Consider the following 25,851-nt stretch of genomic DNA (forward strand, 5'->3'; position numbering starts at 1 on the left):
GATATTGTAACGTGCTGGACACCATCCACTGGGATAAATCCAAAAAGGGGACAGAACAAGAGTCAGTCACATTGATTAGTGTTGAACCTCTGTGAAAAAGAGCCAGTTCACTTGACAGTGCACCATTTCTCCCATAAAAGCTTCAGGAACACAGTCCATGGAGGTCCAGTTGAACTGCAGGCATGCTGTAAACACAAGAGATAACAATTTCAGATCAGGTCCAACTCTTGTGCAGTTGTGGCTGAGATCTTCCAAAGCATTTCTGGGGAAATGGCAGCACTGGAGAACTTTGGTTATTTTTCTGGCTGCAAAGGACAGTCAGGCAGCCGTTGGGGGCAAGTCTTTGGCAAACTCCTTGGTGGTTCCACATAGCTTCTGAAGGCAGCATAGCACAGTCATGGTTGAGAGATTTCACAGAGCTGGTTTTCTGAACCCAGTCAGCTGTTACAGCTTGGTGGAACGAGACTTTTATCAGGAACCAGGAGAGAACAGTTACATGTTGTGCACTTCTGTCATCCTGCCCACACTGTGGAGCCCCTGTGGTACTGGGGCCAATGTCTGAAGGAGGGCCTTTGACCCTGTGTGCTAGCAAGACCCTCAGTCATCACCAGGATGCATCTCCTGGTGAGCCAGTCCTCAGACAAGGCAGTGCTCCAATGCTGTGTGAGTGCAGAACTCATGGGGACTTGTTCCTGCTGGCACAGCTGGTCTGGCTGCAGCCACTGTGCCAGCCAGTGCTTCTCTTACTGGACAGAGCACACACTGTTCTTCAGGCATAACTTCGAGAAACACCTCAAAACACCAACCCGGTTTGTGTGATCCTTGTGGAGCTGTCTGGTCACTGAGGAACAATGCCAGCATCTCCCTGGCTTTGTGTATGAGCTGTGACTTCCCATCGTGGTCCTGAAGGGATTTCCCATGTCTGCAGTGCTGGCCAGGGCCTCAGTGCTCTCCTGTCCACTCCACACCAGACAGATCCTCATTGCACTTCATCCTGTAGCTGCATTGCCTGCATTCACTTTGATATGTGTCATTGCTACCAATAGAATAAAGATTCTGGCTTTTTGGTTACAGTCCAGTTTCAAAAAACAAACAGCAAAAGCAAGAATCAACTCAGCTGTCGTACTTCAATGGACATGGTCAAATTCCAAACCAGACCTGCCAGGTTCTACATTTCCTTTTGGCCCCTTTTACAGCCCATGTTTGAATTCTGGGCTGAGAAAAGGGAGTGTCATCATCTTAAAACAGCACCATAGAGGTTAATGAAGGGACAGGAGATGGAGCAGCTTCCCCCCATACACACATTTGAGCTGATCATGCAAACAAATCACAAAAAAATCACTGTAAGAAGAGACCTTCTAGGAAGGAATCTGATGCCACTGATCCCCCACGCTGCCTGTCCAGGAAAAGGGCTGCTCCTTCCTGCCAGGGCGCTGTCCCTTGGCACGGGAGGGAGCCCTGAGTCTCGTTTGCACTTGGATGATGCCAAATGACAGAACTCCCCTATGCTCAGGCCTGTGGAAGCAGCAGCAGATCACACAGAGGCCGGTAGCACTGAGGCTGACTCCTATGGAGCCTTAGGATATCTAAGATTGATCTATACGGACAAATGGGCAGGTATAATATCACACTGAATTTAAAACACAGGGCCATTTACTTTTCAGACTCTTCACACAGACTCCCTCCTCCTCCCCTCCCTCTTTGGGAGGAGGAGGAGTTTTCTAGCACAGAGAAGATTTGCAGTTTCCCAATGGGATGAGAAAACCTACTTGGCAAAGGTATTGTACATCACCCAGTCATCGTAACCAGACAAAACTCCAGAGAGCTCAGAGAGTTTCCTCTGTCCCTCGAGACAGTCTCTTGCCAGAGTTCTGCCCAGCCGGCCGCTCCCAGCTCCGGCTGCCCACGGCTCGGCGATTCCTCGCTCCTGGGCCACAGGCCGGCTGGGCTGCCCTCCTGCCTGAGCAGCAGCAGTTCAGGGGAGCCCTCCCCGGCCTCCCAGCCGGCACCCACAGCTCGCCCACCCTCGCAGTGCACCAGCATGTGCCTCCCCCCTAGTCCAGAAAGCGCCTGCGCGAGCCGGTCCGGGAGCGGTTCGAACGGCGAATGTCAAACTTGGAGTCCCGGCACTTCTGGCAGATGTAGATCTCTGGGACGTTTGACTTGCGGATTTTGGCGCAGGAGAGGTGGATCCAGGTGTGGCACTCGTTGCACTCGATCATTGGCCGCCCAGCGAAAGGCTTCATGCAGAAGCAAGTGACCAGGTCCCAAGAGTCGTCATCTGCAAAGAAAAATGTCAAAGATACGTTTTTAGTGCCTGACACCTCTCACACCAGGAATTTTCTCTCCTTTCATGCTAAATTAACTACCTGGATTTCAACAACAGGCACTCTGCCACTTTTTCCAGGTCTCTCTTGCAGTAAGAGATTCTCAGCAGTACACAGGAGGCCATAATCGAGGAAAGGAGAACCAGCTGCTTCTATAAAGTTGCAGCTTTTCACTCGGTTTATTGCCGAAAAAGCCAACTCACCTCCCTTCCCCCAAAAACCCAACTGTTCCCAAATTCCACCCAGGCAGTGCTCCTCAGCATTATCCTCAGGCTACAAGTAAAGGACCACTACTTCCACCTGGCTAATTCTCTTGGACAGCCAGGCCACCTACCTGAATCCACCATGATGTCCTCATCATCACCAGTGCCGTCCTCATCCCGAAAAACCACCTGCTTGCCCTGCCGAATGACCGTTCGCTTGCCCACGCTCTGGATCTCCACTGTCTGCTCAGCTGTCACAGCAGGGTAGGAGACACTGGATGGGGTGTCAGAGTCCCACACCGAGCAGTGCTCAGTCACAGACTGAGGGTCACCCTCTGACGAGGGGCTCATCGGCGTCTCTGCGTAAGAGTCCTCTGCCTCCAGATCCAGCAGCTTCTCCTCATAGTCCTCCTCTGCAGACACCTCTGTTTCCCTCCTTTTCAGCTTTTTCTTCTTCCTGATCTTATCGATTTGCTTTCGCTCTGGCAGGAAGTTGCTGGCCTTTGCCCGCTGGAACAGGGAACCGTACGGTTTTGCTCGCTTAAGCTGACTAAAGTTCTTTCTGTTCTTGGCGGGCAGGGAGACAGAGGAGGGGGTGTCATTGAAGCGGGGGTCCCAGCTATCACTGTCAATCGTGCCTCCGGTGCTGTTGGGAGGGCTGGGGCTGTTCCTCAGCGGTGTTTCCTGGAACACATTGGGGAAGCAGGTAACAGTTTGACCCGGAGCAGACTCACATGTGGGCAAGGCGCTGTCCCCCAGGGAACTCTGCCCCATCCCTGAAGTGCTGTGCCCTGTCCCCTAGAGAGGTGTCCCCTGTCCCCAGGCATGCTAAAGCACTGTGCCCTGTCCCCAAGGCGCTGAGCCGTTTCCCCTGGGTACTGTCCCCTCTCCCACGGGGTGCTGAACCCTGGACATCGAGGTGCTGCCGCTCCCGCTCTCCCTACACGCCACCCCAGGCTTTCTACGGCCGGAGCTCCCGAGCCCGGGGAGCAGCAGGAGCGATGCCGGATCCGACGTTTTTCACCCCGCCCACGCCGGGCACCACCCGCCCCGTCCCCAGAGCCTCCAGCCGCCGCGGTTCCCCTTTTGTTCGGGCCCGGCGCGGGGCCGTGACCGCTGGAGCGGCCGGTCTGACAGACCAGCCCGGTGCCCCCGAGTGCCCCCCAGTGCCCCCAGGGCCCCCCGCTGCAACTCACCTCCTGCGGGTACGGGATGTAGCCGGCGTAGGCCAAGACGAAGGTGCAGAACTTATTGAAGTCCTCCACGGTGCGGTGCCGCCGGGAACCGGGGGAGAAGTCCTGCAAGAGGCGGGGGTGAGCGGCGGCCGCGGGGCCGGGCCCGCCGGTGGGAGGCGGCACCGCCGCTCCCGCCGCGCCCCGCGCCGCCCCGCCGCCCCCACAGCGGCGGAACCGGGCAGTGCCCCCCCCTCCTCCATCGCCCCCCGGTGTCGGTACCGGGCCCCCAGGCAGCCCCCCCGCGGCGGGCACGGCGGGGCGGCGCCGCCGCCATTCCTCGCCCCGGCGGCACAAGATGGCCCCGGCCCCCCGCCCCGCGGCGGGGAACGGGCAGCGGGCACCCTTGGCCGGACAGGGCCGGGCCGGGCCGGGTCGGGCCAGGCTCGGCAGCGGGTGACGGACCCCCTCCCCTTCTGTTTCTTCCCCGCTTCTCCCTTCCCTTCCTTTTTCCCCTCGGGACTCCGGCTCACCTCCGGGGCGAACGGCGAAGCGCAGGAGTCGGAGTCCATGTCCCGGCGCGGGTGACGCGGGCGGGGCCGGGGCGGCGGCGGCGGCAGCCGGGCAGTGCCGACACCGCGAGCCGCTCGGTGCCGGCGGGAGGCGGCGAAGGGGCGGCCGCCCGCGCGGGGCCGCCGGGAGCCGTAGTCCGGGCGTGCGCAGTGCCGGGCGCGGGGCGCGCTGGGAGCGGCGGAGGGGCGGGGGCGGTGCCGGGAGCCGGGAACGGAGCGGGAAGCGGAGCACGAAGCAGGGCGGAGAGCGGAGCGGTGAGCGGGGTCTAGGGGTGGCTCTTATCGGGTGATTGTGGGCCCGGGCGGGAGGGGATGGCGCTGGGTTCGCTGCGGGGCCTGGCTGGTGGCGGTGGTAGGACGGGCAGGGCGCCGGAGCGTCTGCTGCGAGCCGGACCCTCAACCGCGAGCCGGACCCTCCGCCCGCACTAACGGCGGTACCCGAGCCGGACTCAGAGCGGAGCTCGCTCAGCGCTGTCTGCGCTTGGGGCCTGTCTTGTGTTCCCTCGGTACCATTAGGCGGCTCCTTGTGAGCTCCAGCCCGGGGCCAAGGGCGCGGGGCTGGGCGCGGTAGCTGCGGGGCCCTGGAACCGGCCCGAGCGGGACCGCGCTGCCAGCGCCGCCGCGTTACGCAACGGCCGCGCTCGGGGGGCCCCAGCCGGGACGGGCTCCCCGAGCCCACCCGCCCCCTCCTTGCCTGATCTCCAGCTCCCTTTCTCGCCCCGGGAGTCGCTCGGGGGTCGGTCCCAGCGGCTCCGCGCAGGCCGTGACCCAGGTGCGCTCCCCACAGGAACGGCGGCATGGCGAGCGGCACCGGCGGGACGGCAGCGGCAACCTCAGCCACGGCGGCGGCGGCGACGGGAGAACCGGCACACGCGGTGTCGCTGCTGCGGGGTCTGAGCGCGCTGCGGGCCGAGCGGAGCCTGCTGGACGTGACGGTGGTGGCCGGCGGGCGAGAGTTCGGGGCTCACCGCGCCGTTCTGGCCGCTGCCTCGGGATACTTCCGCGCCATGTTCGGCGGGGCCCTGCGCGAGTCGCGGGCCGAGCGTGTGCGGCTGCACGGCGTCGAGCCCGAGTGCCTGGGCCGGCTGCTCGACTTCGCCTACACCGGCCGCGTGGGGCGGCTGGGCCCCGACATCGCCGAGCGCCTGCTGCGCGCCGCCGACCTGCTGCAGTTCCCCGCTGTCAAGGAGGCCTGCGGGGCCTGGCTGGCGCGGCAGCTGGAGCCCGCCAACGCCCTGGACATGCAGGACTTCGCGGAGGCCTTCGCCTGCCCGGAGCTGGCAGCTGCCGCCCACCGCTTCGTGCTGCGGCATGTGGGCGAGCTGGGCGCCCAGCTGGAGCGGCTGCCGCTGCCTCGCCTGCTCTCCTACCTGCGGGACGACGGGCTCTGCATCCCCAAGGAGGAGGCCGCCTTTCAGCTGGCGCTGCGCTGGGTGCGCGCTGACCCTGCCACTCGTGCCCCGCTGCTGCCGCAGCTCCTGGCCCACGTCCGCCTGCCCTTTGTGCGCCGCTTTTACCTGCTGGCCCACGTGGAGAGCGAGCCGCTGGTGGCCCGCTGCCCTCCCTGCCTGCGCCTCCTGCGTGAAGCCCGCGACTTCCAGGCTGCTCGCCTTGATCGCCACGACCGGGGGCCCTGTGCCCGCATGCGGCCCCGACCCTCCACTGGCCTCGCTGAGATCCTTGTCCTCGTTGGTGGCTGCGACCGTGACTGCGATGAGCTTGTCACCGTCGACTGCTACAACCCACGCACTGGCCACTGGCGCTACCTGGCCGAGTTCCCCGAGCACCTGGGAGGGGGCTACAGTGTCGCTGCGCTGGGCAATGATATCTATGTCACTGGTAAGGCATACCGGGAGTGAGGGGAAGCGCCAGGGTGGAGGGTTCTGTTGAAAATGTGTGGGTTGTAGTGGCAAATCTTGGCTTTTCCTGGGTAGCAGAGAGTTTGGGACTTGGCTTGGGCGCCTGCACCCTGCCAGCAGGCATGGAGACTCCTGGAGTCGGTGCTGGATTTAGCAGCTGGTCTCAGTCCAGGAGCTATTTTGTCATGACTAATGCTGTTGAGCATGCTGGCAGAAGTCACAGATCTTGTAGTTAGAACTTTTTAACCGTCACTGAGGACAGGGGTGATGTAACAAGGTTTTGAGTTTCTCTCTTTGAAGAAAGTGCTCAGGTTCAGAGCCCCCTGAATCACAAGCTAGGCACATGCTTGAGGCAGAGGTATGTCAGAAAGCCCCAGGTTCCTTCACCAACCCCTGTGAGTCACAGTACCTTCCCCTGCACAAATCCTCCCTCCTTGCTTGGGCTGCAATTACTTCTGTCAAGGTGACACCAGTATGTAAATTCGGTTTTTAAACTGCATGCAAATGTCTTGTTTGAACTACATCTCTGTGACAGCTGTAACAATCTGAGGCTCAGGACACCAAGTGCTGTGGAACAGCGTGCCCTTGGTGTGCAGGACACGCTGGCAGAGTTTTGAAGAGCAAGTCTTAATGTGGATGAACAGAAAACTGTGTGTTCTCTAGTCACAAGCAGAAAACAAGGCCCTGCTTTAAGGACAGGACTGTAAAAATGACAGGCTGCCACATGGATGCAAGCATGTTTTTACAGAAACCCCTGTAATGTCCCATGGGAGCTTCTTGGAGTGATCCCAGGCAGGTCAGTCCTGCCAGGAGCTGTGTGCAGGCTGCTGCTGGGGATCTTGGCTTGTTCTGGACAGTGTCAGTGTGATGCAGGCAGGGCTGGGGGGTTCCCAAGCTGCCAGCAGCACCACAACTGCCTTGGCAGCTTCTGGGCAGTGACAGAGCAAAATGGGAGAGAAGTGGGTGTTAGAGGGTGGAGGTAGTGAAACATGGAACACTCATTTTGAGTCACAGCTGGATATGGACTAGGAATGACATGGGAGAAATCCTCCCTGGCTTGCTGGGAATGAAACAGTGCAAAACTCCCTTTAAAATCCTTGTGGCTGAGCCATCTCCTCCATCACCCTTCCCTTAATGGAGCCAGGCTCCTGACACGTGTCATGCTGTGCCACAGGGGGCTCGGACGGCTCCAGGCTGTACGACTGCGTCTGGAGATACAATTCCAGTGTGAATGAGTGGACAGAGGTGTCACCCATGCTGAAAGCCAGGGAATACCACAGCTCCACGGTCCTGGACGGGCTGCTCTACGTGGTTGCCTCTGACAGCACGGAGCGCTATGACCACACACTGGACAGCTGGGAGGCCCTGCAGCCCATGCTGTACCCCATGGACAACTGCTCCACCACCTCGTGCCGTGGGAAACTCTTCGCCATCGGCTCCCTATCTGGCAAAGAGTCCATGGTCATGCAGTGCTATGACCCCGACAGTGACCTCTGGTCCCTTGTCAACTGCGGCCATCTGCCCCCCTGGTCCTTCGCCCCAAAGACTGTCACACTCAACGGTCTCATGTACTTCATACGGTGAGTAGTGGGAGCTTCCCTCTTCCTTCACTTCCCTCCCTCCCCATGTCCCCATGAGGAGAACCCACAACTCCCCTAGCAAGGATTTTGGGGGTGGTGGAGGGAGGGCACTGGGTTGTGCTTCCCTTGATGGTGCAGGGAGGGCTGTAACACCTTTTTCCTTGTGTTGGTGGGCCTCAAAGAGCTGCCCATAAACTTGTGTAAAAATGTCTGAGTGTAACCCAGGGCTGGGGAACAGGCAGGTGTAAATCCATCTGAAGTCAGCAGCACTGCTTGGAAATTGGCTTCTCGGTTTCTCCGGCTCCTGGTTCAGCCCCCTTCATTGCTATAAATAAGCACATAAGCTCCAAGAAAACGTTAAACTCTGATGCAGGAGAGGACATCTTCCGTCTCAGCAGAGATAAGAGCGCTGAAGATGAAGTGATTGGTCACTATTTTTAAGCACCTTTCCAAACTGGGACTTAATTACCCATCTGAAGCTGTCCTGGTGGCGCAAATACTTCAGTTATCCGCTTAATTAAAAATAAACGGGAAGGCATGCTAGGGCTGGAGCATTTCATCTCTCTGTGTTGACTCTGAGCAAACAGACTTCTGTGATGGCCCACAGGCACTTCTCTTTTTTTAATCTCCTCTTGGCTTTGCATGAAGTAGCAGCTTTGGCCCAAGACTTTTTATTTGATCCTTTTGGGTCCAGCCAAGTGTCTTGCTGGCGGCTGTCCTGGTCAGCTGGTTTCAGTCCATCCTGCCAGGGTGTTGTAGCTGCTCAGGTCACAACCTGATTCTATAGAATTTCCTTTTTCTTATCCATTTTAAAATACTGGTGATTGGCACTTCAGGATTTTTGGATCTCTTTTCATCTGCAAGAGTCAGTGAGGAGATGATTTGGGTTAGGTGTTCTTCCCTCATTTCACGTGCTGTGCGTGGGCTGCTGCTCCGTGTAGAGCTGTGGGATAATCTTCGGAGGGCAGAGGAGTAAGCTGCAAGTAAAAGTAGAAAATTGGCTTAATAGCTCAGGCTAAAGGCTCTGAGTGATGATCCTTCATGCTGGGACTAGTTTTATAGCTTTAAACAAAGCGCAGCAGTGAGGTTCAGGTGCTCTCTGCAGTTGCCCCAGAGCTCACCCAGAGTTGGGAGAGGAGACCCTGGTCTGGCTCCTGGCCCTGCCTGGAGCTGCCTTGCAGCATCTTGATCCCATCTGTACCAGGATTGTCTTGGAAAGGCTGACAGCTGCCCTGACCTTGTCCTCCACACATTCTTGTGTCAGCAGCGCATGTCTCTGAGTCGCAAACGTCCCTCACCTGTCACTGTCGCCCTCCTGTCTGCCGAGCAGGGTGGGTAAGAGAAGCCTTGAGGGATTATGCTGCCTCCCCAGCTCTTTTCTCCCCCTGCCCGTCTAAATTTGGCTTCGATGAAGAACTCAAGCAGTGTTGCTAGAATGCAGAAGAGTGATTTTGTGTTCTCCTCCCCAGAGATGACTCGGCCGAAGTGGATGTTTACAATCCATCAAAGAATGAATGGGATAAAATCCCTGCCATGCTTCAGGTAGGACATTTTCCTGCTTCTGGGATGTCTTAAGTGTTACAATTGAGTTTCATTTACCTTTGTAAAACCAAGAGCTTTTTAGAATCAGAACCCCTTGCATGTGAAGCTGGTTTAAGTGTGTTGGAGTCACTGGGCAGACAGTCCTGGATGTAGTGGCATGTCTGAGCGTGCAGCCCGGCATGTGAGATCTGTGGGCAGCACTGGTTCAGAGCCCAACCTGCAGCTGGCAGGCATGAAGCTCCCTCCAAGGAATAGCCCCCACATCCCACCAACCCCCTCGATTGGCTGTTGGATGAGGCAGACCCCCTTGATCACTGTGTGTATTTATTCTTATGTTACAGGTTCATGTTGGAGGGAGTGTGGCTGTGCTCGGTGGGAAGCTCTATGTCTCGGGGGGCTACGATAACACGTTTGAACTCTCGGATGTCCTGGAAGCCTACGACCCCGAGACACGAACGTGGAGCATCGTGGGCCAGCTCCCTGAGCCCATCTTCTGGCATGGTAGCGTCAGCATATTCCGGCAGTTCATGCCAGAAACCACACAGGAGGACGACAGCATCACGCTGGACAACACCATCAGCTTGAGCAGGCAGAACCAAAACCTTCACAACCAGAACCTCAATGAGCTGCCTTAGCACAGGAAGCAGCTTGACGGAATCCCTCATCCGGAACCTGGGCTGCTTTGGGAGAAGGCTGAGGCAAACCAGTGCTTGGAAACAAAACCATACTGATCACAGAGGGAGCAAAAACTCTGGCTGTTGAACGTGATGCTGTGGGCCTGCAGGCAGCAAGGCCTCCACTGCTTCCCTCGGCCCTTCAGGGCGGGAGACGGCACCGCGCTGCCCACAGGGATCCGAGAGCTGATCCCTGGGGAAAGTGCTCGTGGTGAACTGTGCCACAGCACCGCTGCTTACAGCTTGTGACCAGACACCTTTCACTGGGAGCTCCTTCACCCGGTAGTGCTTCATTTGCCACCAAACTCCTTCATTCAGTTTCTGTCTTGGGAGGGGTCTGTCTGGTAGGGCAGTGGTGTGGACAGCCCCCTGCATTCTGTGCCTCAGAGGGAGACAGGCTTCCTGTGCACGTGTTGGGATTGAAAGGTAGTTATTTTAGGATTTTTTTCTTCTTTTTATTTGGGGTTTGCAGTTTTATTTTGGCTTGTGTAAGATTTGCCTTTATACTTGCCCAAGTGCCCTGGCCAGGTGGGCTCTGTTTATCTACCTTTGCTGAAGAGCAGTTGCGTGCAGTTTACATGTGGAATGTTTCTGGAAGAAGCAAACGACTGAACCTGCAGCATGGCTCCCTGAGAGCAAATGCTGCACCTTCAGGAGAGCCCTGAAGTGTGGAAGAAGCTAAGGTGTGGCTGGATGCATTTGCTTTTTTGGTCTTTAAATTTTAGCTAATAGAGGAAAAAATTGCATTTAAACTGAATTCAGAGATGGAAACCCCGTGTACTCGATCTCTCTCCTCCAGGCTTCCCCCTGGGTTGAGGAGCATCCGAGCCCCATTTCTACAGCATCAGCGTCTTCACAGCTTTACAGAAGCATATTTTGCCCCAGTGCTGTCTGACGCTGCTGCACCCCTCAGCCACGGGGACGCCGGGCTGTTCCCCAGCCTGGAACCCTGACAGTGCCTTGAGACCGCCGCGTGCCAGCAGGGAACGCGCAGGGCCCGGCTGCCCCTTGGTGTGACACCCATGGACAGAGCAGGGGGGCACAGGGGCCCACAATTCGGGGCAGCTGCTGCTTTTTTGGGAGCAATGGCCAATTCCCGACAGCGCCGCAGCCTGAGGCATTTCTGCTGAGCTATAAATAACGCACCCCGGCGCTGTGCACGCGGCTGTGCTCGCTGCTGGACCCCCCAGTCCCACCTGCTGAGCAGCTACAGATCTGTATTTATTTTTTGTAGAATTCATTGTGTTGAATCCTCAAGTACAGTTGAACTCCATCCTTTGAAACAAAGGCATTTTACATTTGCAGATAATGTATTTTTATTCTCATAGTTTGTTTTTAAATTTACTTGCAGCAGTCAAGTTAAATAAAACCTGTTACACAATTCTGTTTTCTATGAGGCGAAGGGACCTGGAAAGAGATTTTACTAGGAGTTTAATTTCTCCTTCCAGATATGCTTAAACTGGAGCCTCTCTGCCTCCTTGGTGAGGGGGAAAGGGGAGAGAGCACAGCTGCAACTCTGGGATGTGGGGGCACACACAGAGATCTCCCCCCACCCTGACACCAACTCAGGCTGTGGTTCTCACTCTCCCAGCAACCCTGGATTGTGTCTTTTCGGACAGAGTACAACTCCACATGTGAGCACAGGCACTTTGTGGCTGCTGGAATGTGTTTCAAGTGAACTCACAGCTCAGTCATCCCAGTGCTGAGCAGATGGGGGTCATGCTCTGCCTTTAATGGGGGAAAGAAAGAGCAACTGACAAAAGCTGAACAAAACAAAGGAGAAATAAGGCACAAGTTAAAAGGGGGAGTTAAGGAATGGGCAGAGCTGCTCTCTCTGGGGGAAGGTGAGCTTTAATTACAGGCAGGGTCAGAGGGCAGGAGGAAAGGGGAGGGCAGCACCAGCTCCTCTGGTGTCAGAAAGTGAATCAGGATGACACAGGGAGATCACTCCCATCCCACTGCACATGGACACTGACTGAAGTGACCATGCTGAGACACTTCATCTGACACTCACATCATGGTGACTTCCTTTCCCTGGAGCCTGGAATGGGAGATTGGCAGAAAAGGAGGGGACGGAGCTCAAAAGAACAAGTGTGGCAGAAAGTGGCTCAGCTTAATGCTTTACTCTGTTGCAGTGTAAGGGGATGGGTGACAACACTATGTCTCACAGTCTTCAGGAATCGTTGTGGTTATAATCAGCGATTGCTCAATCACATCAGCAGGGGAGAAGTTCTCGTTTGAGCAGAGTTTCTGTGCAGGGAGCTCCTCGGGCAGTGGCCCACGGGCCAGTGACTCCACAATCACCTCAGCTGAGCCCACCTCCAGCTCTGCTGGTGGCTGCAGCACCACCATCACATCCTTCTCATCCTCGATGATGAGGTTCCGCAGCTTCCGCTGTCGAGGGTTATAGTTCTCCACTCGGTCGTGGATCTCCATGTGGCGCCTCAAGTGAGCCTGCAAAAGAAGGGGAATTTGGAGAGACAGTGAAGGCTGGCTCCCCAGTGCAGCACAGGGGCCCTGGAGCTGGGGAAGGCCTCACCTGCCGTGTGAATTTATAGCCACACTCGATGCACTCAAACTTCCTCACTCCCTTGTGCCGGCGAACATGAACACGCAGCTGTTCTACCGCTGGGAAGGGAAAAAAGAACCTGTTGTCAGCAGCTCCATGTCATACAGCAATGCCAGCCCACCCATGGGAAGGAGGCAGCTCCTGCAGAACCCCATGTTACCTTTGAACGTCTTCCCACAGATGTGGCAGAAGTGGGGCCGCCCCTCCTGGTGCCGGCTGGCGACGTGCCTCAGCAGCGGCCCCTTCTCGGTGAAACGCTGCTCGCAGAACTCGCAGCTGAACGGCCGCTCCCCGGTGTGCGTCCGGTTGTGCTTGTCCAGACTCGCTGCCGTTAACAGGGGGACACAGGGAGAGTGGCTGGTCAGAAGCACAGCCCATGCACCCCATCCCAGGGGCTATCAGGCTGGGTCAGGCTGGTCAAGAAGGAAAGAGCAGCACAAGCACAAGCTGCCTGGTCCAACTAAGGGTAATGAGCAACACCAGCTCATTCCCTTTCAGTGCAGGTGACAGAAACGTGCTTTCCTTGGTATCAGCCTGCACTCAAGAGCATGGCTTTGCTCCTGGGGAAGCTGCTTTCTGGAGGTCCTGGATGCTGGAGCACAGCACTTGGCATGACATGCCATAGCCAGGGGTACCTTGTGTCCGGAAGGTCTTGCCGCAGAGATGGCACTGGAAGGGCTTCTCGCCCGTGTGCGTGCGCAGGTGCATGTTGAGGTTGGCTTTCTGTGTGAAGGCGTGGTGGCAGAACTCACACACGTAGGGCCGCTCGTTCCTGGGGGCAGGGAAATGTCACCGTCACCTCTGCCTCTGCCAGCTTCAGCCCCTTGGGTCTCAGCCCAGCCCCTCTGGGAAGGCCCCTCTGAAAGTCAGCCAACCCCCAGGCCTGTGGGGCAGAGACTTCAGCCAGGGTGACAGAGGACACATTGTCACTTGTACCTGTGCTTAGCCTTGATGTGCATCTGGAGGCCATTGCGGCTCGAGGCCCTGTGCCCGCACTCCTCGCACACAAACAGCTTCTCTCCACGGTGCTTGAAGGCCTCGTGCAGGCGCAGCTCTGTCCGGGACAGAAAGCACTTGGAGCAGGTTGAGCACTGCAAGGCCACAGGAGAGGAGGGTGTTAGGGTTGGGGAACACCCACCCTAGACCCACTCACACCCAGCCTTTCCCCAGCTCCTCCAGGGACCTCCCTGCAGCAGCACCCCCAGCTCAGACACCCAGTGAGATGGGACAGCCCAACAGAGATAAAGTGCTGGTCAGTGCTTGGATCTGTGGGCTTCTCCTGTCCCCAAAAGGGCCCATTTCCAGTAACTCTGTGCCCTACCCCGTCACTGACAGAGCCCAACATAATATTGTGCCATTCCTTAGGCCAGGTCCACACTCAGGATCACCCCCTCCCCAAAACCCCCGGTCCCTACCGCATGGGGCTTGGGTGCGCCGTGCAGCTTTATCATGTGGCTCTGCAGGTCTTTCTTCTGCATGAACTGCTGTGAGCAGGAGGAGCACTGCAAGACAGGAGAATGGAGTCAGCTTCCAGCTGCCCCCAAAGAGTGGTTTCAAAGCAAGGAGGGGACCAGCGGGGCAGTAAAACACAGATTCCTGGTACAGCTACAGGAAGCCTTTGGCTGTGGTGCCTCCCCGGATCACATTTTGGTCAGAGACAGGGAACAACCCCGAGTGGGCTATCATGGACAGGGAACTGGTGCACTCAGCTCTGGATGAGCTGGGCTGCCCTAGAAGGAAAAGGCTTGCCCCTGCTCTGTGCCAGTATCCAGCAGCATCCATAGGGACGTTGGATGCAGGCCCTGCTGACCTTGTATGGCATCTCCCCGGTGTGTGACACCATGTGCAGCCGCAGCTCCATCCGCCGCTTGAACACCTCTGGGCAGGCCGAGCATGTGAATACCTGTGAGAGACAGGGTAATTTTGGCTTCCCCAGGACCCAGAGCCTGACCTGGAGCCCAGAGCACAGCCCCCTGCCCAGCACATGGCACTGGCACCCTGCTACAGCATTCAGCCCACACCCACAGGAGCCAAATCTTGTACACACTGGTGTGCTGAATGTTGTGCATCAGGTGTGAGTCCCAGCTGCAGGGGCCCCAGCCATGGAACATGTGCCACACGGTGCTGACATGGGGTCTGTTTGGAACTGAGCATGGGCTGGGACTGGGCAAAGGTTCCAACTCCCCTCCTCCCACATGGCAGCTACATTCCAGCCCAGCAGGGCAGCTCCTGGGCGTACCTGTTCCGATCGGTTCATGCAGTTCCTGGCTTCATGTTCCAGGAGATTCTCTTTTCTAAAGTAACATTTGCCACACTTGGAACACTCAAATGGCTTCTCTCCAGTGTGTTTCCTTGGGGTATGCAAATACAGAATCCCATCACTGCCTGCCAACAGCATCTATACTGTCAGGTCCAGGAGGTCACAGGGAAGGGTGAAGTGGGTGCTTCCCCCCACTCCCACAGTGCTACTGTTCACAGCTGCCCTAAAGCTGCTTTGATGCCACCTTTGTGTCCCCTCAATAGCTCAATAGCTGTCAGTGCCTGTGACGCTCCATGGACCACCAGTTTTGCAGGGCCAAGAGTCCTCCCCAACACAAATGAAGCAAAGCAAAGCAATGCCCTGCTCTTGGTGGTCCACCCTGGAGCTCCTCATAAAGCCCAGCCTTGTGTCCCCCACAACCTCAGAAACTCCCCCCCAGGAGGATTTGCCATCTCCCACCTGCAGCTAGCACAGCCCCCAGGAGCCCCTCACATGGCCTTCCTGAGCCACAGCTCAGGGCAGTCGCTGCAGCTTTGGGGACGCCTTTCACTGACATATAACCCTCCCCCAGGCCAGAGCACCCCCAGGAGCAGTGGAAACCCTCCTTTACCACCCCGGGGGATGCCGAGATGTTCGGACCAGCTGGCAGGACCGGGGCCGCCCTTTCCCCCCTCCCGGGCAGGGTCCGAGCCGTGCAGGCGGCGCGTCCCCCCGCGTGCAAGGAAAAGGAGAAACCGGAGCGTTTACCTGTTGTGCACTTTAAGGTAATATTTGCTGAGGAAGGTTTTATGACATGTGGGACACTCGACCGGCACCGCTGTACCTTTTCTGCTCCCCGCTGCCTTTCCCGGAGCGGGGGGGCTCTTTTTGCTCCGCAGCACCTTGTTCTCGGGAAGGGGCTCGGCGTCGCCGTCCCCCCGCCCGCCGCCACCCACCGCCGCCTCCTCCGGGGCTGAGGGGGAGCCCTGCGAGGGAACAGCGGCGTCACGGCGCCGCCCCCGCCGGGCCCCGGCCCCGCCGTCCCCTTCCCGCCCCCCTCACGCACCGCCTGCCCGCCGGGCTGCGGGGCCGCCGCGGGCTCCGGGCGGGCGGTAGCGGCGGCGGCGCGGCGGGGCCGCGGGCGGAAGGCGCGGCACAGCGCCACGGCGTCGGGCACGCCGAGCTGCTCGGCGGCCGCCAGCAGGCGGGCGCGGTTGTGCGCCGTGAGCGCCAGGCGCCCCGTGTAGAAGAAGTCGAGCAGCAGCTGGAAGGTGTCGGCGAGGCCGTCGGGCAGCGCCACGGGCCCGCCGGGGCCGCGCGCGCGGAAAAAGCGGGAGCAGCTGGCGAGCACCGGCCAGTGCGCGCGGAACTCGCGGCCGCCCACACCGAGCGTCGCGTCGCAGAACTGCCCGGCGGCGCGCTGCCGGTTCAGCTCCCGCAGCACCCGCACGCTATGCGCCGCCGCCGCCGCCATGGCCGAGCACCGGGGCCCACCGGCCGCCGCCACCGCCGGACGTGGCGTCAGCGGGCGCCGGCAGTGACGATGGAGAGCGCGCGGCCGGGGCGGGCCGGGGCCGAGGGTCGGTCCCCGCGGTGCGGGCGGAGCCGCACGGCTCAGGCGGCGGCCAGGCGGCGCGTGTACTCCTGGATGGCTATCTGGAAGTGTTCGGCCGTGTTTTTGTGCGGCCGCAGCAGGATGACAAAGGCCCGCGGTACGAAGTACCCTCCCAGCAGTGCTGCGAGCGTGCCCAGCGTGCTCAGCACCCGCGCCGCCGTCTCGGCCCGGCCGCGTAGCGCGCCCTGCGAGCACAGCACGGCGGCCGAGCAGCCCAGGTGGAGCAGCAGGCTCACGGTCAGGCTCTTGGCCTCGTTATAGGCGGCGGGCAGGTCCGTGCCCGCGTAGCTGAGCACGAAGCAGCCGGCGCTGAGCAGCACCGTGTAGACGATGGCAGCGTCGGCCGCGGCGTTGTGGCCGCACTTGAGCACCACCCACTCGTCCCTCTCGCCGTACTCGCGGCGCGGCACCGAGGGGCTGGCGGCCTCGATGACCACGCACAGCAGCGCTTGTGCCGCCGTGCTGGCGGCCACGAACAGCACCGGCCCCTGGCGCCGCATCCACGCCTCGTAGAGCGCAGGCCAGCGCGCGTTCAGCTTGAAGATACAGAGGATCTGGAAGGAGCGGGTCGCCACGCAGGAGAGGAATACGGTGAAGCTGATGCCAAAGAGCGGCACCCGCAGCAGGCACGCCACCCGCGAGGGCTTGCCAAAGTAGAAGAAGAGGCTGCTGCAGGTGCAGGCCAGGGAGCCCAGCATGAGGAAACACATCTTCCCACCCGCAGACTTGACCACAGGTGTGGAGGCGTTGAGGGCGAACAGGACAGCCAGCGCCACTATGAGCAGCATGAGAAGAACAGCCATGGCCAGCAGCGCCCAGGAGAGGGGCTCAGACCAGGACAGGAACTCGATGGTGCGGTGGAAGCAGACCTCGCTCCCTGCTGGGGCCCATTCGTCCAAGCCACATCTCTGGCAGTCAAAGGGGTCTGCAGAGGACATGGACACCTCATACACCTCGGAACTGGTAAGAATTGTGCTGCAGTGCAGAGCCCAGCCTGCAGCTCCCTGGGGTCTGCTCACCCATCACGCTTGCTCCTTCTTGCAGGCACTCCCAGGCCTGGGGTAGCAGAGGGGGCTCGTTTCTCAAAAGACCCCCCACCTAAAATGCACCCCATGGACTATCCCAAAATCCATGGCCTGGGCTGAGACAGGGGCTCAGCTGTGTGAGGCTCAGGGCCATGGGCGCTGTGGGTGGGAAGGGGCTCATGCATCAGCAGTAACCTGGGAAGGATCTGCAGCACTGCTGTTGAATGGGACAGTACCATGTAGGGGTGCTTTCTGCTCCCACTGTCCCCAGAGCTGCCCCTGCCCACTCCACAGGCCAAGGGTGTTGAGGGACTAGCTGCCAGGAAGGGGTTTGTCATTGTGGCTAGAGACACAGGAGGCTAGAGGCAGGAGACATTTCCATATGCCAGGTGCTGATGACCACATAGTGCAGAAGCCCCGTGTGCCATCTGGGGCACAAAGGCAACCACTAGGTTGAATTTCCCTGGCAGAGGATGTGGTGCAGGGGACAGCTACCGGGCCGGACATCCCGTTCCCTGGCCACAGGCAAAGGGGCTCTGTTTGCCCAGGTGGGCTCACGTGTGGGCAGTATTCCCCGGAAAGCACAGGGCATGGGCTTTGCATACCCACTGGTAAGCAAACAGTAGCCAGACCCACTGCCTTAGGTCAGCTCAGAGGTTTTACTGACCACAGGAGGTGAGAGGCTGGGAGTGGTGAGACAGGAGCAGGAGGTAGGATGTGGGCAGGAGCAGACCCTGGGGTGTACTGACCCGATGTGTTCAGGAAGGTTCCCGGTGGACAGGCCACACAGCTGAAGCAGCATTTGTGGCGGCTCTGCTGCAGCCGCATCTCCCCTGGCTGACAGGCCTCAGAGCACACGGAGCTGGGAGCCTGCCAGGAGCACAGACAGGGTCAGGCTGGCAGGCAGCAGCCTCTGCCCTCAGTTTTGCCCTGATGTGAGGAAACACCCCAGAACTGGTGGCATTGGAATGCACTCAGCTCAGAAGTGAGCAGTAAATAAGACCTGGGTGCAGAACAGTACCTGGCCATCTTCTGTGTGCCACAGGATTTTGCCTGGGTCAATGCTCAGTCTGTCAGGGTTCACATGGAAGGTTCCTATCACATCAGCAGTCCAGTTTGGGCCCCTCCACTTCCACATGATAATGTCATAGCCTCTATGAATGTCCCCATTGGCATCAAAAGAGATTCGGCTCTTGTACAGGGTGAAGTTCACTTCCCTAATCTTTTGTAGGAGCTGTAAAACAGAAGAGTAAGAAAGGAGCCCTTCCAATGGCACAACTCCTGCCATTGGAAGGGAGATGTGCTGGAGGACACTTCCTCTGTCCTGCAGCTGCTTTCCAGTCCCCCGTCATTCAGTGAGGGACTGGTGGTAGAGGAACGAGTGACCTAGGTTAGAGTCTAGATCTAGGTCTTGGCTGCTCTGACTGTGAGGGGCAGCTGAAGCCCACAAAGGTCTTCAGCTGAGATTTGAGCCTTTGGGAAAGACAGGAGACCTTTGGGCACAATGGAAAAATCCTCCCCTGTGGGAAAGGATCCTCATGGATCTTCCACAAGGTTGCTCTTACCTGCCAGGGATAGACAGTGTCTCTGCTGCAGGCTCCTGAAGCACAGCCCAGCAGGTCATGGAGGCCATGGGCCACGGCGTATACAGCCGAGTATACATTGAAGGAGCCTTGAGCATCATACATGTCAGGGACAGTGGCGAGTGCACGGCAGCCAGTGCAGCATTGGGTGCAGTCCAGCTGTGTGTTCCCCCCAGATTCCCCACCTGCCTCTACACTGCTGGAACACTCAGCCCCAGCACCTTCCTCCAACATCTTCCAAGCTTCAAAGCGTTCCAGCATCGTGGACTCTGGCTTCTCAATTGCCATCCCAAACACTGAACCAATATTCTGGATGCCAGGCACCTGCCAGATAGACTGAGACAACGACCAGTCTTCAGAGGCCACCCACACCATATCCGTGATGTTCCTCTGGACCACCACCTCGAAGAACGGCAGAGCGATTCCTCTGGTGGAGAACACAACAGTGACATTGACCTTGACATCTGTGAGGATTCGGACCAGGTTGTGAAGCTCTGGGTTGTTGGCGTCCGAGTTGGCAGGGATGGTGCCTCGGTAGGCCACACACACATTGCTCATGCTCAGCAGCTCCTGCAGGGCATCCAGGCTGGCCCTGCCATAGGTGTTGTCGCTGCCCAGCAGCACCACCCAGGTCCAGCCAAAGTGCTGCAGCAGCAAGAAGATGGCCTTCACCTGCTGTCTGTCGCTGGGGATGGTGCGCAGGAAAGAGGGGTACAGCCTCTTCAGGCTCAGCGACTCCGTGGAGGCTTCGTAGCTGATCTGCAAAGGGAGCCAGGGAAAAGGGGGGATGCGCTGGCCCAGGCAGCTGCACCCCTAAGAGCTAATGGCACAGGCAGCCTGTTTGTAGCTGGGCAGGCAGTAGACCCAGTGCCAAGCGTGCTGAAACAGGAGAAAGCAGTGATGGATGGCAAGCCAGCCTACCAACTGCCTGGGAAGGATCCTGGAACCGTACACACAGAGGGACTGCATTTCCACGTCTACCAGGCTCCTCAGCTCTAAGCCCACCCTCCCTGAAACCATCACTCATTCAGATCCCTGTTGTTCATCAGCTGCAGGAGCTGCACTTACCTCTGGTACAAGAAAGAGGCTGAGAACAGCGGCTGTGGTGAGGGCCAGCCGACTGCTGTCGGGGCCAATGACAGCCACAGCCTGGGGTTCATAGTGTTGGAAACTGGGGAGCACCTGGACATCCTGCCTCCCTTTACGAGCAAGGGCACACAGCGTGGCGTGGAAGTTGGTAGGCTCAGAGCAGGTGTCGTAGATTTCATAGCCCAGGGTGACATTGGGGAGCAGCATGCTGGAGTTGTTGATCTCCTCCACTGCGAAGCGCATGGCCTGGGACAGGCAGTAGCCGTGGCTCTTGAAGGCAGCGCTACGGAATCGAGAGTGGTTGTTAGGGAGGACAGCGCGCTGGGGGCACGGGCAGCACAGACACTCACTCCTCGCAGCCGCGGACGAGCAGGTTGGCATCGTCCCGGTACGGCGCGGTGTGCAGCGGGAACAGCCCAGCCAGGCGGTGATCGCCGCGGAGGGTGAACGAGGCGGCGGCAGCAGCCGCGCAGAGGCACAGGCGGAGCAGCGCGGGTGGCGGCATGGCAGGGCAGGGCAGCGCGACCCCGCACCGCGCCGCGCGGGCGGCTCTTAACGGGGCGGCGGCGGCGGGCGGGGCTCGCACCGGGCGAGGCGGGGCCGGCCGAGGGGCGGCCCCGGGAGGCGGAGGAGGCTCGGCGGTCATGCCCGCGCGGCGCGGCCGCCCCCGCCGGGCTCCGGCCCGTGCCCTGGCCCGCGCGAGCCGGGCGGAGGCGGCCTGGCGGGAGTTCGCCGCCTCCTTCACTCGCATCGGGATGGTGCCGCCGGCCGAGCCGGGGCTGGTGGCCGTGGAGGCGGCGGAGGGCACGGCCGTGCTGCTGCTGGCGCCGCGGCAGGTGAGCAGCGCCCGCAGCGTGCCGGTCCCGCCGCGCCCCGCACCGCCTGACCGCCTGCTCTGTCCTGCAGGCGCTGACCTTCACCGGCAAGTGCCGCCTGCGCTGCCTCTACGGTGCCGTCCGCCTGCTGGGCTTCGCTGTGGCCTCGCACCACCCGGGACTGCCGGTCTTCTCGCCGGCCACGCACTGCGCGCTCAGCCTGGAGGCGCTGCCCGGCGCCCGCCCGCCCGGCGCCGCGCTCCGCCAGCTGCGCGCCGCCGCCCGCGCCGCCATGCGCTCGCACCGCGTCCGTCGCCGTGAGTGCGGGACGGGACGGGACGGGGGCGCGGGCGGGCGCCATTTCACGGGCGGTGCGGGGAGCGGCCATTTTGTGCGCGGGGCGCTGCGGAGCGGCCGGGTGCCATTTCGCGGGCGGGCGCGGGGCTGAGGGTGATGGCGGCACTTGCCTCTTGCAGAGGCGCGGGTGAAGGTGATGGCAGGGTTCTCGCCCGACTGCGCCGTGGTGCTGCTGGAGCACCTGGACACTCCGGTGACGCGATTCCTGCTGAGCCACCCACCGCTGTCGCGGCTTTTCGAGCCCCAGGTGAGGCGGCGCGGTGCCCCCTGCGCCGTGCCCGCACCGCCCGTGCGGAGCCAGCGGGGCCGCCCCCTTGTCAGCGCCCAGGCCGTGGCCTCACACCCCCTGTGCTCAATGCTCGCCCTCTCGCCTAGAAAAAGGAGGAGTCTATCTTCACGCCAGAGGACGCGGTCCTGGCGTCCGTGGGCATCGTGAAGTGCAGCCCCGACCGCGGGCTGCAGGTGTCGGAGAGCATGTGCCTGGCGCTGGAGGAGCTGATCCAGGCCTGCTGTGGTGAGTGCAGGCCTTTGGCCAGGTTGTGGCTTTGGTAGCTGGGAAAAAAAAGAAAATCCATGAGGCTTTTCATTGCTTGAAGTTGGGAGAGTACGCGCTGACCAGTACGTGCTGATGGGGTGTTGTATTTTTCTGTATAAAGAATGTACATCTAGAGCTTAGGCATTGCCTAGGGTGGGTCGGTGATGCCAGCATCAGTCCAGTTCACACTCTGCTTTTCTTTCTAGCGGAAGATGAAGGTGTGCCTGTGGTGCTGGTGTGTGGTCCAAAAAACACTGGGAAATCAACATTTAACAGATACCTAATTAACCTGTTACTGAACCGGTGAGTCTTTCATGTTCTGCAAACTTTTAAGTGCTGCATGAGATTTAGGAGAAGGAAAAAAAAAAAAAACATATGTTTGACAGGTCTCTCAAAAGAACCATCAGAACTGGAAGGTGCATGGTTTTTAAACACAAACAAAAATTCAGAAAAGCAGGCCTTCTTGTCTTGAGTGATTTCAGAAAAGCAGTCTCCTGAACATTTCTGTTGAATAGTGCTAAATTGCTGCCTTGGAGTGTAGGAACAGATTTGGCACCAAGCAGTTTGGGTTCAGTAGAGGAGTTACAATGCTTAAAAATGTACCATGAGCGTGGTAGAGGGAAGGTGAGATTTTATTCATGAATTTTAGCTTTGCAACCTGGAACAAAATCAGATTGCTCTTCTGATATGTTCAGGTCATGCTGTAGTTCTTTTGGTGGATGCTAACACACAGTGTCCCTGCAGCCTTCCTGTGGTCGAGTACATGGAGTGTGACATCGGGCAGACGGAATTCACGCCGCCTGGGTGCGTGTCCCTGAGCAGCGTCACGGAGCCCGTTCTGGGTATGTATTCCGCTGCTTCTGCGGTTACCAGAGGCCTGTTCCGTTTCTGAAATGAGCAGGGTGTTCTAGGCAGAGGCTCTGATTCAGGGGAAGCTGCTGCCACAGCTGTCAGAGTTTCCTGGAAAGAATAAACCAAGCGGTGTTTGAGTTTTCTTGTAGGGACATTTAAGCTTCCTGAGTACCATGGAGCTGTTCTTCTGCTCGTTTTGTCTGCTTTAGAGAGAGATGATGTTGTAGAGGTGGTAGTACTGAGGTGTGTCAGTGGGGATGTTCTGCCTTTCAGATGTGAAAGGTCTCCTTGGGAAAATGTGTATCTATAGATAAAACTAACTTGAGCAATCCAAAGTGGATCTGAACAGATTTGGGTTGTTCTGATGAGTGGAGAAAATAAAGTGCAGGAAACTACTGGTGTTTGTAGTCTTGCAAATCGGGGTCACTGTCTAAAAGGATGTGGCCAGGCTGGTTTGTCATAAACTGTTCTTCTAAGATTTGCAAGTGTGTGAGCAGTGATTTCAAACAAAAAAACCACCCAGTATTAACCTGAAACAAGCAAAGCTCCCAGCCTGCAAGACCAACAGACCAGTTTCCCCTTCTTGCAGGCTGTGCAAGGAGGACAATTGGCATGTGGGAAGAACGTGGGTTATTTCAGGAGAGGAGGTGTGTGGGTACTAAAGGGTTGGGAGTGTTTTGGTTTGACTTGGGGAAGCCACTGGATGTTTGGTGCTCTCTTTGCCAGGTCCCCCCTTCACTCACCAGCAGATGCCCCGTAAGATGGTGTATTATGGTCAGATCGGCTGTGAGCAGGACACAGAGAGGTACCTTGATGTTGTGAAATACGTGTTCAGCTGCTACAAGAAAGAAGTGCCTTTAGTCATCAACACTATGGGCTGGGTGAAAGGTAAATGGGGTCAATCTGCTCTGGAGAGGTGTGGGAGGGAGGTAACAGTGGCACAGAACCACGTGGAACAAGAACTCGCAGCGCGTCTACCCTCAGCTAACGCTGCTGTCCCACCTGTTGCAGTAGTAGCAGCAGTTGTGTGTTTCCTGTGCTCCTGAAGGTGAAGGGCTGCTGCTCCTCATTGATCTCATCCGGCTGTTGTCACCCAGCCACATTGTTCAGATGGACATCTGTGACTGGAAGGCCATGCCCCCGCTGACACCTGAGCATGTCTGCTTCAGCGCTGGGCTGCACACCAAGGGCAAGCAGCAACCCAAATGCAAGCAGCTGGGAGCGGACAGCATGGAGAGCTGGAAGTACCCTGAAGGGGAGGACATGTCAGCTCCACAGCACAAGCTGCTATATATCCACCCTGAATTCCCTCGGGCAGGGCAGGCGGGTGAAGCGTAAGTAGGATGTTAAGTGCTCTGTGAGGTCTGTGGGCTGAACAGAACCGCACATCATACCTGACATGGGGCTGTCCTTTCAGGCGAGTGCACAGCGGCATCCTGCGTGACATGTCCATCCTGGGATACCTGGGGCACCTGCAGAGCCCAGACATTGGGGCTGTGCTCCCACTGCACAGCCTGGTGCCATATCAGGTAAAGGAGCTTTTTGGGATGGCTTGCCAGGGGGGTGTGCAGAGAGCACAACTTAAAGTGATGGGCAATTCTGTTCCTACTGCATATGTTTCTCAGAAGAGGGGTAAACACTCTAATCTGCAGAGTGACTGTATGCAGGGTGTCTGGAAGCTGAGCTTCTGTCGAGGTGCTGGTGTGGCACATGTGTGCTGTGTGTTCTGTACGTGCAGGTGTTGGTGCAGAAGCTGCTTTGTGTGCCTTGCCTTAGTGCCTGTGTGAGAGTGTGCAGGGTCTGTACTCAGCAAGGTCTTATCTCTGAACTCAAACTCAATCCGTGTGGAGCTGATGAATCCTTTTGTTTCTCCTCTTTCCCACCCCAGGTACCTTTCAATGCTGTCGCACTCAGGGTTATTCACACGGATGTTGCTCCCAGCAACATCATGTATGCGGTGAACGCCAGCTGGGTCGGGCTCTGCTGCATTCCAGAGGAAGTCCGGTGCCAGACTGACGGGCCAGTCCTGCTGACACAGACACCAGTCTGTGACTGCCTGGGCTTTGGTGAGCACCCTGGAGCTCTGCTCTCACCTGCTGTGTTTTAGCAGACAGGTTGCAGATTGATGGAATTACTCTGCTCTTCTAAAACCAGCTGGAGAAGTGGGATGAGTGTTGTGTATTCTCTGCTGTTAGAGATTGTACTGCAAAGTCCTTGGACTTTGATTAACAGGTGGTAAGAGCTGTGGGGAATGTCCTTGCACAGTGCCACTTGGAGCTTTTCTCAGAACTCCAGTGACTCACTTTCTGGTTCACGTTCTCAAAAACAGACTCCATGTGGCCTTTGCAAAATTCCAGTAGTCTCAGTTTCCTTGTGTGACTTTAATGTTCTAGTTTGGACTTTGGTGCTTAATCATGAGTAGGGATGTGCCAGTGAGCAGGGATACCTAGTGACTGAGCTTTTCATGTGTGTTTTTTTTAGGAATTGTTCGAGGGGTTGATATGGAGAAGAAACTTTACCACATCCTGACACCAGTGCCTCCAGAGAATCTGAGACTTGTGAATTGTTTGCTCCTTGGGAACATCTCCATCCCTAACTGTGTGCTTGTGGGCCAGGTAGGAGCTCATGGGAGGGGTGAGACTTGACTGAGCTACAACTGGCTGGCAGATTTTCCATTTTTTTATTCCTGCGGCTGATGCGTGCTGGGAGATGCCTGGGCATCAGCAGATGGTTATCTCTCTGTGAAATTGTCCTTAAGCATGGAAACCTTGGGAGAACACAGTGTTCTGTTCATGTTTCAGATGCCAGAGTGGGGTTTGGTGGTTGCTGGGTCCTTCCCACCATCAGCTCTGTCAACCTGGGGAGGGATGTGTTTCCTCCTCTGAAGGTTCAAGTTCTTAAACCTGTTTCTGGTTTAATTTTTCCCCTTTTCCAGCAAGGAATTGAGGGAGAGATCCCCTACGTCACATCTGATTACAACTACAGCATCATGGGCTCAGGGAAACTGAGGAAGAAGAAGCAGCATTTGAAGAAGAGGCAGTTCCCCTTTGAGTGTGATTACACTTGAAACCTCAGAGCATTCAACCAGGGATTGTTCATGTGGGACCTCAGGCGGTTGCAGGAGCCCTGGGTGCTGCAGAGGCCCTGGGCATGTAGATGCTACAGTGGGGCCGGTTTTGATAATGTTTTGTATGTTCAGTTTGTATTTTTTGTGTTTTGTAATAAATATCTATGGTAAATGTT

The 25,851-nt window shown here is 58.0% G+C and overlaps 5 protein-coding genes across 5 annotated transcripts; 2 read left to right on the top strand and 3 right to left on the bottom strand.

The window, feature by feature from the left end:
* Window positions 1–1,631: 1,631 nt before the first annotated feature.
* Window positions 1,632–4,363, bottom strand: PHF13 (PHD finger protein 13). The gene is made up of 4 exons (XM_033079406.1): window positions 4,236–4,363; window positions 3,727–3,828; window positions 2,662–3,214; window positions 1,632–2,281 (listed from the first exon to the last, which is right to left on the bottom strand). Exons 1-4 carry the CDS (start codon window positions 4,272–4,274, stop codon window positions 2,055–2,057), a joined length of 921 nt encoding a protein of 306 aa, XP_032935297.1. The 5' UTR covers window positions 4,275–4,363; the 3' UTR covers window positions 1,632–2,054.
* Window positions 4,364–4,480: 117 nt separating this feature from the next.
* Window positions 4,481–11,310, top strand: KLHL21 (kelch like family member 21). The gene is made up of 5 exons (XM_033079675.2): window positions 4,481–4,529; window positions 5,062–6,113; window positions 7,308–7,713; window positions 9,183–9,255; window positions 9,597–11,310. The coding sequence occupies exons 2-5, from the start codon at window positions 5,072–5,074 to the stop codon at window positions 9,888–9,890; spliced, it is 1,815 nt and encodes a 604-aa protein (XP_032935566.1). The 5' UTR covers window positions 4,481–4,529; window positions 5,062–5,071; the 3' UTR covers window positions 9,891–11,310.
* Window positions 11,311–12,037: 727 nt separating this feature from the next.
* ZBTB48 (zinc finger and BTB domain containing 48) lies at window positions 12,038–16,211 on the bottom strand. The gene is made up of 10 exons (XM_033079900.2): window positions 15,752–16,211; window positions 15,506–15,710; window positions 14,738–14,849; window positions 14,309–14,401; window positions 13,914–14,000; window positions 13,435–13,589; window positions 13,134–13,270; window positions 12,659–12,823; window positions 12,469–12,557; window positions 12,038–12,383 (listed from the first exon to the last, which is right to left on the bottom strand). The coding sequence occupies exons 1-10, from the start codon at window positions 16,209–16,211 to the stop codon at window positions 12,087–12,089; spliced, it is 1,800 nt and encodes a 599-aa protein (XP_032935791.1). The 3' UTR covers window positions 12,038–12,086.
* An 86-nt stretch (window positions 16,212–16,297) lies between these two features.
* TAS1R1 (taste 1 receptor member 1) lies at window positions 16,298–20,571 on the bottom strand. Its single transcript, XM_033079668.1, has 6 exons — window positions 20,400–20,571; window positions 20,029–20,332; window positions 18,943–19,719; window positions 18,399–18,611; window positions 18,127–18,247; window positions 16,298–17,277 (listed from the first exon to the last, which is right to left on the bottom strand). The coding sequence occupies exons 1-6, from the start codon at window positions 20,552–20,554 to the stop codon at window positions 16,352–16,354; spliced, it is 2,496 nt and encodes an 831-aa protein (XP_032935559.1). The 5' UTR covers window positions 20,555–20,571; the 3' UTR covers window positions 16,298–16,351.
* Window positions 20,572–20,693: 122 nt separating this feature from the next.
* NOL9 (nucleolar protein 9) lies at window positions 20,694–25,851 on the top strand. The gene is made up of 12 exons (XM_033079670.1): window positions 20,694–20,885; window positions 20,956–21,181; window positions 21,341–21,468; window positions 21,597–21,735; window positions 21,963–22,059; window positions 22,501–22,598; window positions 23,335–23,496; window positions 23,657–23,942; window positions 24,026–24,137; window positions 24,497–24,674; window positions 25,090–25,223; window positions 25,544–25,851. Exons 1-12 carry the CDS (start codon window positions 20,694–20,696, stop codon window positions 25,673–25,675), a joined length of 1,884 nt encoding a protein of 627 aa, XP_032935561.1. The 3' UTR covers window positions 25,676–25,851.

The sequence above is a fragment of the Catharus ustulatus genome, chromosome 24 (assembly GCF_009819885.2).
Source record: "Catharus ustulatus isolate bCatUst1 chromosome 24, bCatUst1.pri.v2, whole genome shotgun sequence".
NCBI lineage: Eukaryota > Metazoa > Chordata > Aves > Passeriformes > Turdidae > Catharus > Catharus ustulatus.